The sequence below is a fragment of the Rattus rattus genome, chromosome 4 (assembly GCF_011064425.1).
Source record: "Rattus rattus isolate New Zealand chromosome 4, Rrattus_CSIRO_v1, whole genome shotgun sequence".
Lineage (NCBI taxonomy): Eukaryota > Metazoa > Chordata > Mammalia > Rodentia > Muridae > Rattus > Rattus rattus.
In genome coordinates this window covers 28,715,178-28,729,388 of record NC_046157.1, presented here as the reverse complement: position 1 = coordinate 28,729,388, position 14,211 = coordinate 28,715,178, and the positions used below count along the sequence as shown (strand labels likewise).

The window sequence follows — 14,211 nt, the reverse complement described above, 5'->3', positions numbered from 1 at the left end:
GGTACCCATGGAGGTCAGAAGAGGACATCAGATCCCTTGGAAATGAAGTTCTGATTGGTTGTAAGCCAGCATATGAGTACAGGGAATCAAATCCAAATGCTCTGGAAGAACAAGTGCCTTTCACTACTGAGCCCACCTCTCCAGCCCCAACAAGGCATACTTAGAACCTTGAGTCCCGGTATCATAAAAATACAACTTACATAACTCCAGTATACAGTGGTGTACAAATGAAGCAAAAGTTCCCTTTCTATGTGCCTCTTGAGACTTTGCAGATGTGGCTGCTGTGGCAGAGAGGGGAGGGGCTACGTCTATGTTTCAGTGTTCTGACCTGCGAACGTTTAAATGGTCAGTAGCCTAACATTCACTGAGACTACGGTCAATCTGGCTCCAGGGGACCTGGACAGGGAGTTAGCCTGAGGTGATCACCAATCCAGAACTAGGATGGGAAGCAAGCTAGAGACAAGAAGAACCCCTTTTGAGAATACCTGGTGACATGTTGATGTCTGAGGGCTGTACAGAATGTCTTCACCCCTCACCTGACTTAGTGAGAGAGATGGCCCTGAGGGCACGAAAGGAGGAGAGTGTGGGGCTGTGAGCTGTGAAAGGTACCCTGATTCCTGTTCGAGACAGGTCGAATCCCCGGAGACACTAAAAGGGACGACAGGTGCATTCCCAGACTCCCAGATCACGGCCTCACTAGCTGCAGTCCCCAACAAACCCCTGTAGAGAGGTTTGAGACACATCAGTCAGGTAAAGCAATGCCCCAAGCCCCTCCTCCACAGGCGAGGACGTGACCACAGGTCACGTAGGCTCAAGACAGATCAGTGACAGATCAGTCTCAGATCGGTCGTAGAAACAGGACTAAGCCCCAGAATATGTAGATGAGGTCTTCCCAAACTCTCAGGCCAAACCAATAGGAAGTACCTACTGTCAGACATTGACCCATCTAAAAACTGTATTTAAGGGCCGTGTTCAGAATTAAAGGTGTGTAGGAATTATTCCATTGTCTGAGAGCTTCTGTCTAAGAGCTGTAACACCACCGCATGGGGAAGAGATCCGCTCTCCCGAAATCATCACAGCCAGAAGCTCCCCTGCATCCCGCACCAGCTAGTCAGTCTCCTGCTGGCTTAGCCTGACCGGAACAATCCAGAGGAGAAGGACCGGAAGTGGGGGCGGCAGAAGCAGGTTCCCCTCATTGCCTGAGTTCTCTCTCTCCTCGCCCAAACCCACACTTCTAGCCAGGCAAGAGATCATTGTGCAGAGCCCACCAGTGCCAAAGCCCTACAGGAGAGCTTACCTACCCTGCAGTACTCAGGAGAGCAGGAGTTTCGAGTGAGCTACTCCTATGGGGTGGCATGAACAAGGGAGAGATACTCTCTTCCTCCTTTACCTCTCGCCACCTGTGGTGGGAGATCTGGCCCTGGGGTCCTGAGATCAGGAGAGTTGTGCCTGCCCTGAGGTGGGCAGACCAACTCAGATACCTCCCATGCCCAGATCCAGGGCGTTGAATTGGCCTGCCCCAACATCTACCCCATCTATGAACTGCTGGAGTGCATGAAGAGCCCGGTCCTACATGCACAAAACTTCAGGCTCTCTATAGCACAGGACGACAACAGGATATCCCAGAGGAGTCCCAGTGAGGTTCCAGTATTGATAGAGTGACAGAAGCAGGGGCCTTGTACCAGACTAGTGAGTCATTGCAGTAAATCTCATACCACAATGAGATTTTTTTTTTCTCGGTTGTGGGGAAGGTTGTAAGGGTGAAAGTGGGCCCGAGTGGAGGGGGAAATGAGTGGGATTGGAGTTCATGATGTGAAGTTCACAAAGAACCAATAAGAAATTTTTAAAAAGTCCCATTCTACAATGGAGGGAAATTGGACTAAAGCAAGAATGAAACCTACAGTGCAGACACCAGACACTGTGTCTTCGTGTCTAGCATCCAGGGACCAGGATGTCATTAAGTTGGCTCTGATGGACATAGGCAGCCCTACTTCTATGACCCTCCTACCTGTAACATACATTGCCTTTCACCTAGGCTGGCTTCTCTCAGTGTCTACAGCATTCTTTAGCAAATGTCATGTGATATTTAGCATCTCCAAAAGTTTCCACAATTTCCTTTACAACTTAAGCTCTATACTGTATGTACCACCTTCTCAGGACGCTTCCCGCAGGGTATTTGAGGCTGTGTACTACTTGGTCTCACAAACATGCTAGTCTTTATGGGCACTAATACTATTATACCAGAACCTCATTATTAAGATCTAACGTATCGGGGTTGGGGATTTAGCTCAGTGGTAGAGCGCTTGCCTAGCAAGCTCAAGGCCCTGGGTTCTGTCCCCAGCTCAAAAAAAAAAAAAAAAAAAAAGATCTAACGTATCCCTAATTATGTCCCTATATGTCCTATATAAGGTATGTTATTGGTTATATAAGGTAAGATTGTTGGTTAGGGAGTAACATGAATTTTTTTGAGAGGCACAACTGAGTTTCTTGCACTATGGTCATTCATTGTTAATTCAGTTTCTCCCCCCAAGTCAGCTACTATTATATTGTTTGTCCTGTAGAATTTTCTTACATTTTATCCAGAGAGGATTGTGTAATTCACCTCCTCCCTTCCACTAGAGACAGAAGCCATTGCCTCGTGCACAGCAGGTAAGCACTCTGCCACCGAACTACAGCCCACTCTTCTGTTTCCTTTTCCTGGTTGGTTGATCGGTTGTTTTGAGACAGGGTCTTGCTCTGCAGCCAAGGCTATGCTTGAGCTTATGGTGTAGCCCAGGCTGTTCTCAAACTTCTGATCTGTTTGTCTCATCAAGTGCTGGGATTCCGGGCCTTTCTTGCCAAATCTAGCACCTATATACTCTTGTGTCTTGTTTCTTCTACTTAGGGTAAGTTTATCATCTTGTTCTCTGATTATCTCAGTGCTGTTTGCTTAAGACACTCTTTTACTTATAAGCTGTCTTTGTTAATATCTCTCGATATAGATATAGATATAGATATAGATATAGATAGATCAAAATCAACCAGGAGAATGAGGCAGGATATCATGAGTTGGAGAATAGTCTGGTCTATATAATAAGCTAAGTGTAGTCTTGGCTGCATAGTAAAACTTTATCTCAAAACAATAACCAACCAACAAAACATATTAAAATATATATATATATATATGACTTTCAGTGTTTTCTTCAGTTGGCATTCTGTATGTTCATACCATAGTTGGTGACTTTATTTTTTACAGTGCTTATATTGAACCCAGGACCTTGTGCCCACTAGGAGAGCCTTTTATGTTCACATATTGTACATCCTCAGCCTTTGGGTCTTTGAGATAGGATCTTGTTAATCTGAGTTGTCCTCAAACTCACAATTCTCTTGCCTTGGTCTCCCAAGTGCTAGAGTCCCACTCCCAGGCATGTAGCGCTGGTCTGGCTAGTAACTGTAGCTTACAGTGGGTTTTGAAACCAGGGAGTAAGAATTCTCTAACCCTTATCCCCATTTTTGGAAATAATTAATTTCCTTCTGTCTCTATGGATTTACCTATTCTGGATATCTTTTCTTTTTAAAATTTGTTTTGGCTAGTCTGGGTTTTTTGCATTTCTATATAAATTTACAATCTGCTCGTAAGATTTTTTTTTTAAAGAAGAAAAAGTCTCCTGGAATTTTGAAAGAGTTGCATAAATATATATCTATAGATATATATATCAACTTGTAGGAAATTGTTCTCTCAACATTCTGAGCTTTCCAATCTGAGGATATGATATGTTAAAGGTCCCCATTCTTTCTGATTTGTTAATTTTCACAATTAAAAGTTTTAATTGAGAGAAAACTAGTCATTTTAAAGTGAATAATTCAGTGACATTTGGTAACTTACAATATCATGCAACCACTCTCTCTATGCTGTTCCATTTTCATTGTCATAGGAATAAGTCAGGCACCCATTAAGCAGTTAGCCCTCATTCTCCTTTCTTCCCACGTAGAGAACTACCAATCTAATCTTTATCTCTGTGAATTTATTCATTCTGAATATTTAATAAGACTAAATCGTAATAGATGTGATTTGTGTGTCTGGCTTCTTGCATTAGTGTAATGTGTTTATCCATATTGTACCATGAACCAATATTTTATTCCTTTGTATTGAAAAGATGAAAGTTACTCTGAGACCTGCTAGGGATTATAGACCCTCCTATTAAACTTCTATAGGAAGAGAAACCAACTAGGTCCCGGATGTTGCTGCTTCTCAAGTCTACTTTATGACAAAAGAGGAATAAAGTAGCAGAAAGCGTAGCTTGCTGTGGATGCTGGGATACACACATCCTAGATCTCATTTGGGGATTTGTTCCTCTAGTTGTTTAGAATGAAATGCAAGCTATCAACTGAATAGAGCTCCTGTCTAAATCATGCCCACTCTTTAGAGGTCGTTGTCATCCAGTGGCCGTCTGGGATCAGGAATGGTCCTATCTACTTCATTGTTCCCTGTGGGATTCTTCTCTGTGGGATTCCATCATCCTTTCTGCACTACTCTGCTTCCCCCAACCCCTTAGACAGTGTTGATCCCTAAGTCATAGCCTATTAAACATCTCTATTCTCTATGCAAATTTCTTTTTCAGAATTTCAATATGAGCCCTCCAAAGTCAATGCAATTTGAGTTGGGTCATTAAAAATTGAATATTCCAATCATGGGGAATAATGAATCCAGGGCACTTTGAACTGATTCAACAACATTTAAAGGATTATAACTTATTGAGGTCTCGTAGTTTAAGAGAAACTAATAAAATGGTTACATTCAGAGGAAATCAACCAGGATAGTAAGTGCAAGAGAATGATTTTTGAATTAGAGCTAGAGGAGTTGAAACTTTGAGAATTGTCTGAAATTCACATAAGAAAAGACTGGTTTTAAAAGGAGACAGATTTTGGTTGAAAGACAGCAGGATTTTTAAATATACATTTTAGAAAAAAAATGTATCATTTTATTTTATGTATTTGGGTGTTTGCCTGTGTGTATGTCTGTGCACAACTTGCAAGCCTGTTATCTGTGGAGGCCAAAAGAGGGTGACAGATACCCAGGAACCAGAGCTGCAGATGGTTCTGAGCCTCTCCGTGGATGCTGTGAGTCAAACTCTGGTCCTCTGCACTCAAATGTTCTCATCTGCTGAGCGATCTCTCCAGACCTGGCGAGATGATGTTTTTTTTTTGTTTTTGTTTTTTTTGTTTTTTGTTTTTTGTTTTTTAAAGGACAACGTGCCACAGGTCTTGGGAAGTAATGAGCCAGCTCCTTATTACAGATGCATGATCACAGATGAGAAGTGTTCATGACAGGATTTCTATACTAAGAACTGGGATTCAGTCCTTTTTGATTTTTGAATCTCATGACTATAGCTTGTGATAAATTCTAAGCTTTTTAAGGGTCCTAATGTAGAGACTTAAGGAGTCCACTTACCTGCACTGTAAGACTCAGTTTTAACAGTTTTTTTCCCCTGAAGGAAAACAATATACTCTCTGTCATTCTCAGTCTGTCTAGAGTGGCATAGCAGAAAACAGAATATATACAGGATATGTTTGTGTATCTTTTCCACCAGTGAGTTTGCTGTTCCATTCCCCCCTTTTAAGACACAGAGAAGCAAATGATTGATTTTTGAATTAGCTTTTACTTTTATTAATAAGCACGTTTACAGGTTCTAAGGGCTCAGCAGATAATTTATATCCTTCTACAAATAGCGTAAGCTTGTATTATCATAACCTTAGGAATTCAGGCTGAACACTTTTACTAAAAATAACGTTGAACTCAAGGAATTTTACAGAGTTGACCCAGACCGTGAAGGGACTATACGTCAGGGATCAAATCCAACCTCTCACATTAAGGATGATAAAACTTTCATACCTATACCCAAATTTATCCACGTCCCAAATCTTCTTTCTTCTGGACAACTCTCATCATATTTTATGGGCTGAATTGTATTTCACGAAAAGCAAAGCTGAAGTCCTAAACCCTGGGACCTATAAATGATTCGATTTTGAAACAGAGTCTTTGCAGATGTAAGCAAGTTAAGATAAGGTCATATTGGGTGAAGACAGCCCTAATGCAATGATTTATAAAAGGAAAATTTAGACCCAGACACAATGCTATAAGAAGTTGGAGGTGGAAACTTATGTTGCCAAAGCTACGGAGCCAGTAACTGTCAGAGACTAGGAAGGAGTCAAGGATGATCTTTCCCTGGAGTCTTCAGAGAAAGCATAGCCCTCCAAGTACCGTGACTCCATACTTCTGGCCTCTAAAAGAATGAGTGAATACAGCTGATATTGTTTTAAATTGCCTAGCATGTAGATCCCTTGTTAGAGCAGCCCCAAACATTAGTGTCCTATAACCAGGGCACTCTGCCAGTCCAGAAGAGATGGAGTGAGAAGACGGGTTGGCAGAATTGGGCATCATGAGGGACAAAGCCCGGCCATTGTTTTGAGGAATATGTATGTGTTCTCTTCCTCATCAGATGCCTGATGCCTGATCTTAGATATACCAACCTTAAGAACTGTGCAAAAATACATTTCTATCAGTTATAAATTATTCAGGCTGCAGTCTTTCGCTATAGCGACATGTACAAAGAGAGCTACTAGCTAGTGATTTTTTTTTTATCTACTCTTAATAGTCTCATAAGAAAATCCAAGACTTTAGGTCTCCATTTTCCTCATGAGTAAAGTGACTCTCAGAAGAGGCTGTATCACTTGCTCAATGTCATTTGTCCTGTGAGCACTAGAACTGCAGCCCTTGACTCATGTCTGAACACTGTGTCTCTCCTAAGGTAGTTAGAGCCAATATGGAGTCATCCCGGCTTTCGCCTGAGAATGTGACTATCCTTAGAAGTCTGCAGCGTCTCCTCCCAGGATCCAGACTCCACACAAAGCAGAAGCTCATTGTACAATGGTGGTGACTGATGATTAATTGAGGTGAGGGTGATGGAACAAGTGGGCCTGGGTCTTGTGCTTGTCCTGGACTCTCGGGTTCTGCCTCTGCCAGCCATGAACCACAGAGATGAGCTGACAATGGCATCACCTGTGCTGAGTCTTTGTGTCAGGAGGTAGTCATGGCAACTCACTTGCTTCCTCAGCTGATGAGTAGACAATTAGGTAGAATGGAGGAATCAAGTTAATTGCCTGTCATCTCTTCTCTGCTCCCTGTGTATTGATTCAAATTAAGCTTTTCCAGTCTTCTAATGTCATCAGATACCAAATGAGAAGCACAGACCTGGGAGTCAGGATCTCCAGCAAATAACTATTGCAAATAACACTCTTAACCCTTACACCTCTCTGTGGTGCTTCTGACCCAAGAGTTCACAACAGCAAATCTCTTCGACTGACCTCTCTTGATTTCTGATCCAAAGTCTCCAAGCTTCCTAGTGGTAACCCTTTCTGATATCAAGCTCCATTCAACTAGGTATTCCTTCTCCTTCAGCAAAGATAAAAGAATTCAGATTAAAGCCTGCATTTGTTGAAACAGGGATAGCACAAAGAGAACGGGTCCATAAACCAGTAGTTGACATTCCACAGTATGTGCAGCACACACGGAGTCTGGGGTCCAAGATCTGGAAGTAGTAACAAGTGGCCCATTATTAGATCAGCTACTGCCGGATCTGGAGCTACACGAGATCTTGAGCAATGAAGCCCCCTCCTTGCCCACTCCAGCCCTACAGCTTCATTGCATTAGTCAGATGTAATTTTTTTGCAGTTGCTTCTATAATCTTTGCTTGTTCTGATCTTTGTGTTCTGGGGGATTACTCTGTCTGAAATATCTTTTCTACATTTTAATATCATCTAACTCTCACAGTATTTGTCCTGAAGTTATCTCAAAAAACTGAATTTGGGTCTACCAAACGGCTAGAATCCTGAGGATTTTAAACTAGGCATCGAGCAGGTAAGCACTACATACATAAGTTATTGTCTTACTGGACAAGAGACATCTTAAGGGGGGCAGGGCAATGGCTATGTCTTCCTGGACGGTGCCTTTTGGTATCTAGTACAGTGCCTGACACATAAGAAGGTGATAGGTGAGTATTTATTGAATAAATGGTTGATCTAAGAAAATGGATAATGAAGTATTGGAGATGATGCTCTAGAAGAGGGAAATGTTTATTTGAATGAGTTGAATGTTGATAGGAATACCGTAAGATTTCTGTACTACTTAGAGTATACTCAAATAGTGGGAAAGTATGGTGTTTCTTTGGATTCTGGAAGAGTCTTCCCCAAGAACTATGCCCTGATGCACTCAGTCCAACATCTCTTCTGAGATTTGTGGTCATGTTGGCCATGAAAATAATGAACCCTTACAGAGACAGAAGCAGCAATCATGAGTCTGCCCGGTCTGAGCTGGTCCTCAGCATGTATGTTACGGTTCAGTAGCCTGCTGCTCTTGTGAGACTCCTAAGAGTGGGAACAGGGGCTGTCACTTGTTTTCTGGGACCCTTTCCCTCTTACAGGGCTGCTGTCTCCAGCCTTGATATGAGGGTTTGTGCCTGGTGTTACTGTATCTTGTTATGCCGTGTTCAGTTAATGCCCCTGGGAGGCCTGCTCTTTTCTGAAAGGAAGTGGGGGTGAGGAGTGGACCTGGGGAGGAAAGGGGAGGTGTGTGTTGGTGGGGGAGGACTGGGAGGAGTGGAGGGAGGGGAAGCTGCAGTTGGGATGTATTATGTGAGAGAGAAAAAAAGAAAAGAGGGAAAAGAAGAGAGAGAGACAGAGACAGAGACAGAGACAGACAGAGAGAGAGAGAGAGATGAGCCTCCAAGGTTGAATGTGCTAGCTCGTGGTGTGTACTGGAGAGGTAGAAGAGATGACATGGAGGGTCTTGGGACAAAGAGGCTGCCATGGGAATTTTGGAGACATGTTTGGGATTTCTCCTGGGCCAGAGAAAGAATTCTGGGAAGTAGGCGTGGTCCAGACTTATAGACACTGTGGAGCCAATAGGTTCTTTACAGTTTAATGGTAGAAGTGACAATGTGACTTTACAGTAAATCTATATGGAGTTCAAAGTCTTTGCAAGCCCTTGGGGGATGTGGCAAAGAAGAATGGGTGGTGAGGAAGGATTGGGTACAACTGCTGCTTTTAACCAACTGAGGGCCACAGTTCTGAGCCTTAGTTCTCTTTTATGTAAGTGAGGGAGAAGGCAGAACCAGTCGCTCTCTAGAGACTGGATTTCTTCTGCTACTGCTTAGGACTAGAACATGGAAGGAGAATGAAACCGATACTTTAGGCTGGGTTCCGAGAGGTTTAGGTCCTTGGGTACCTGCTCTAAACCACCACCAGGAGCTTATAGTCTACTAGAGAGATGGTTTATGAACACCGTGCTTCCTTGCTTGTTGTCTATAAAAAATAGGATTCATAGTGTTTAGTAGCTCCTAACTAGCTTTGAGATGGCTTTATGACTGTTTGAGATGAGAAATAATTTTAAAATGTAGGAAAGTTAATCAGACATAGTAGATGGCTGGTGTAGTAGATTTAGATTCATTCTTTCTCCACCTCTCTCCTCTCTCGAGGGAAGCCAGGTATCCACGTGGGAATCAGATATTGTAGATTCAAATCCACTTATTGACAATGCTTGACCTGCAGACAAATGTTTAACCTCTTCCTGTCTCAGTTTCTTCATCTATTAAATGATGTCATTTACCTAAAGTTATTATAAAGGTTGGTCCACTTGATACCAAGAAAAGATATAAAAAGGCTGGAGGGATGGATGGCTCAGTGATTAGGAGCACTTACTCCTCTTTGAGAGGTCCTGGGTTTAGTTCCCAGTTCCAACATGGCAGCTTCAGTTCCAAATGATCCAAGGGCCTCTTCTGACCTCTGCAGACCCCGGGCATGGATGTGGTGCATACACACCCTTGCAGGCAAAACTCTCATACACATAACATAAAATGAAACGAAATAAAAAGTATCTGCTGTCATTCTTCCTCACAAAGGTATTGATAACGATGCTTAGATTTCTGCCTCTAGAATCCTGATTTCTTTTTTACATAGGATTCTGTAGTATTTATACCCAATAGGCTCTTCTGTTTTTATTTGTTTTGTATGGGGAAAGCCTAGAAATCATAAACCTTTACTTTTACAGATTTAATTGTTCAGGATTCAACTTTGCTTGTAGCATAAACCTATCATTCCATATGGCACTAAGTATTAAGAGGCAGTGGGCAGAGAGGATTTGAGTTTCCACACTGTGTTACAATGCCAGTTATTGTAGATAATAACACTTTAAAGCCCTGGAATCAAAGCATTCAGGGCTATCAGACAACTGACTCATTAGGATCAGAGGAATAAAGATGGGGAGGGGAACCCTTGGATTCTTTGTAAAGTTCCTGGGCTCTTTAAAGTTTTAACAGCAAGGCAGCCACTATCTGTCATGCTAGATACTAATGCTCTTAAAGGTAAATTTATTGAAGTTCAGGCTGACAGCTTTTCATAAATTATCCATAAATTTGATCTTGATTCTGCAATCAATACAGAAGTAGCTTCTTTGGGTGAGAAGGTAAATGATGTGAGTATTCTAGCTCCTTCTAAATGCTATTTTGAGTGACATTTACAAATTATTTCTGGGGCGCCCCCCCCCCCCGAGACACCACACCCAGATTTTGCTACACAGTTGTGAGAGGGGTGATGTTTAGGATCTGACTAGGATTCTATAAAGTCTACTCATGTAATGGTTTGGAAAGCTACCCCCCCAGTACCCTCAGTACCGAGGGCCTTCAAAAGTCTATGCAAGTCACTACCATGGACATGGGCAAAAGCAAGGGGAGACCAAAGTCTTTGAGGACAGTAGCTGGCTCAGTCTTGTTATCTTTGCAGAGTTGAAAGGTAAGTAACACTTACCAAATACTTGTCGGATATCAAGGTCTGAAGTCTCGGGTCTCTGAGAAGATGGACGTTCCTGGCTAGCAACGCCTTCTAATGATTGCTAACACATGGAAGGCGCTCCCTGAACCATTAAGCTCAGCCGTGACACAGCAGAGGGACTCGACTTACCATCCTCACTTAAATGACTTGTCTTGAATGATTCTAGAAACTAAGACATCAGAGTTGTCTTGATAAAGTCAGGGACTAGAGCAAAGGGCCCTCTTAGCCAGAGCTAACGTGTAAGGGTAATAAGAGTAGAGACAAAGCCCCAAGTCCCAGAGTGGGATGGTGCTCGCTCTGAGGTGAGAATTTCCCTCACTGAAAGAAGCCATTTCTACTCCACGGAGAGGTGGGATGTATAAACATTGGCCTTGCCTTTCATATTTCAGGACACAGTGAAAGAAAACAAGCAAATGGGCCCATGGATGCCTAAGGTTAGCTGTCTTGGTAGTTAATTACAGGCCTGAAAGAAAAGGAACTTAGTGTTGTACAAGATGGCTTCCTGACTGACTTCAAGGACCCCTGGCAGGCCGAGACTGCTGAGACCTGCTCATTTTTCCTTCACTACACTGCATCATGTCCCCGATGACAATCTCTGTGTGTGACCCATACATTTTTTTTAAAACAGCTTCTCTCTGAATTATTGCCTAGTACTTAGTAATTCGAAGACTGGCAGGATGAAGCCAGATGTAAGCTGGGGAGGTAGAACGTTCTATCTTGAAGTAAACAGTTGCTTATTCCTAACCCGGGTTGTCCTGTTTCACGAATCTTCTTCATACCACATGTACCAGACCCTAGTGCAGGCATCCCAACCAGACCCTGATGGGCAGGGGTTCAAACTGCCTGGCATCTCGAAGTGGGTAAAGGGAGTGAAGTCTCTTCTCCTCCTTCAGCAGGACAGGATCTTGAGGAAGGCTTTGCGGAACTCCACATTGAAGGTGGTATAGATCACAGGATTCAGGGCACTGTTCACATAGCCTAGCCACGTCGTGGCTCTGTAAAGCTCTGGGGACACATGGCATGCTTGACAGTGGGTATTAAGAATGTGAGTCAGGAAGAAGGGCAGCCAGCAGACAATGAAGGCTCCTGGGTTGCAAAGAAAGAGAGAAGCTGGGTAAGGAGTCTGCTTACCACTTTCCTTAGAACACGAAAAGCAACTCACAAGTCCTCTCTCTATGCTGGGCACTCTGCTGGGAGTGTCATATGCTTCTACTTTCTGTTTGCTTAGCTTTGCTTTCACACAGTGGTTTGCCTTTTCCGTCATTGGTATCACCCATTTACTTTTTACAACGACTCCACAAGGTAGGTGTGATTAGGCACACGTGTGTCTCTGAAGAGGCATCTATGCCAATGTCGTTCATCCACTTCAGGCCTTGGTTGCTAAATTAACTTTCTAGTTTGGCTTTTAGGAGTTTCTTGGCCAATCCTTTTTTCCTCCCTCTGTATTAAATCCAGATATTTGTTCAGTGCCTTCCTACACAGTGAGGATATCTGATAAAGATGATAAAACCCAATCAATCCAGTCCCTGTGCTGGGAAGTCTGAGCATGAGACTACTGAGGCTCGTCAGTGACACCAGCCACGATGAAATCACCCTCACTAATGTTTGTGACACCTGTGGTTCATCAAACTAATTAATTAGCTGTTGGAATTTAGATTCTCTACTATAAAACCTAAACGTGGCCATATACAGAGTGGAGAACTTGGTCAATACAGGATCATAGAAAGAGAAGAACTACCCACGACTGAAAGATAATCGCCTTTTGACATCTCGATGAGTTTATTTTGTCCTTTTCCTATATATAAGTGATCTAGGCAGCATCACATCATGCGACAGAGTAGACTTTTGCCATTCTGTTTTCTCCCTTATATTTTAAAGTAAGTAAATACTTATTAAATATCCAGCGTGCGCCAGATCCTCGTTGAATCATTATTATTCGACTTATACATAGTAATTCACTACGATAACCCAGGTTAAATGACTTCATAAATTTCATTTAGGGTTTTTCTTTTGCATCAATGTTGATATTCATACAGAATCTTTTCGGTTGTATTGTAGAGATTTCATAATTCAACTTCCAATGTTCTTTAAATGTGGCTGGAATAGCCCCCACGGTGGCACACAGCACTCGCTTCAACTAACCATCAACTCAACCCAAACCGGCAACTCGGACTTACCAAGCACAATGACCACCATCTGGGTGGCCTTCTTCTCTCGAAGTGGTACTCCCCGAGGCTGCAGGGGCCCCAGCCTCAGGGACGTGGATAACCTGCCGTTGCTGAGTTTTCGAACCTCTAAGCTGAGCTTGGGTGCCATGGTGGGGCTCAAGGAGTTCCGAGTCCTCTCCACGGGGCTCATCCCTGCCCCGCCTTCGAAGCTTGGGTGCCTCAAGGCAGTGTCTTGGCAGATGCTGTAGTAGCGCTTCAGCCCCCCATGTGTCTGACCAGGTGAGGGGGGCTGCAGGTGTGACAAAAGGGGGTCCTGGCATTTCTGGGGATATTGTTTGTCTTCTATGTGCTCCTGAAAGGGGAAAAGAATGAAAAGCAAACAGAGGAAAGCCTTGGGTACACCCTACAGGGGGAGCAGTGGGACCCTGGGAAGTTATGGAAGTCTGCTTCTGATTTACCACTGAAAAGCAGCTACCCCATAGACCATTCCATCATCACAGCAACCCAGGAGGAAGGCAACCAAGCTTTGTAGCCTGGCCTTTCTGAATTAGAGAGACCTGACTATGGCAATTAACATGCTAAGTGCCATCCAGAGGATGTAGTAGGCAAAATCTGGAGTATGGGGAACCCTACAAGATAAAGGCTTAAATAAATTATAGTTATAACTACTTATGAGATGTAAAGGCATGGCCCTGAGATGCTTGCCATTTGGTTCTTAAGAGGGTGTGTGTGTATTTGTTGACGGCAGCATACATGAGATTAGATTGGTCACAAATTGATAACTACTGAAGCTAGCTGAGGGTGATGCTGGGATTGTTTTGTCTCTTCATTTTAAAAAACGTTTTTAATTTAATTTATTTATTTTTTTGTTTTGTTTTAAGATTGAGTGTCATGTAGCTCAGGCTGGCCCTGAATTTGCCAGGAAGTCTCTAATTCTCCTGCTTCTACTTCCAAAATACCTGAGATCACATATACCTACCCACATTTTTTAAAAAGAGTTATTTGTTCACATGAGTACACTGTAGCTGTCTTCAGGCACACCACAAGAAGGCATCAGATTCTATTACAGATGGTGAGCCATCATGTGGTTGCTGGGAATTGAACTCAGAACCTCTGGAAGAGCAGTCGGTGCTCTTAACCACTGAGCCATCTCTCAGGCCCCCACATTTTCATTTAAAAA

At 43.0% G+C, this 14,211-nt stretch overlaps 1 protein-coding gene and 1 pseudogene across 3 annotated transcripts in view; one reads left to right on the top strand and one right to left on the bottom strand.

The window, feature by feature from the left end:
* Positions 1-250: 250 nt before the first annotated feature.
* On the top strand, positions 251-362 carry LOC116899887 (annotated as a pseudogene).
* Positions 363-11,693: 11,331 nt separating this feature from the next.
* Positions 11,694-14,211, bottom strand: part of Drd3 (dopamine receptor D3) — a 60,657-nt gene continuing 58,139 nt past the window's right edge. Inside the window, exons 5-7 of one of the 3 annotated variants that reach the window (XM_032899289.1) lie at positions 13,188-13,320; positions 13,041-13,088; positions 11,753-11,949 (exon numbers count right to left, since the gene is read on the bottom strand). In XM_032899289.1, the coding sequence (XP_032755180.1) occupies positions 11,753-11,949; positions 13,041-13,088; positions 13,188-13,320 (378 nt within the window). Of the gene's footprint in view, positions 11,950-13,040; positions 13,384-14,211 lie in introns of all 3 variants that reach the window. The other 2 variants (XM_032899286.1, XM_032899288.1) reach the window with 2 other exon arrangements.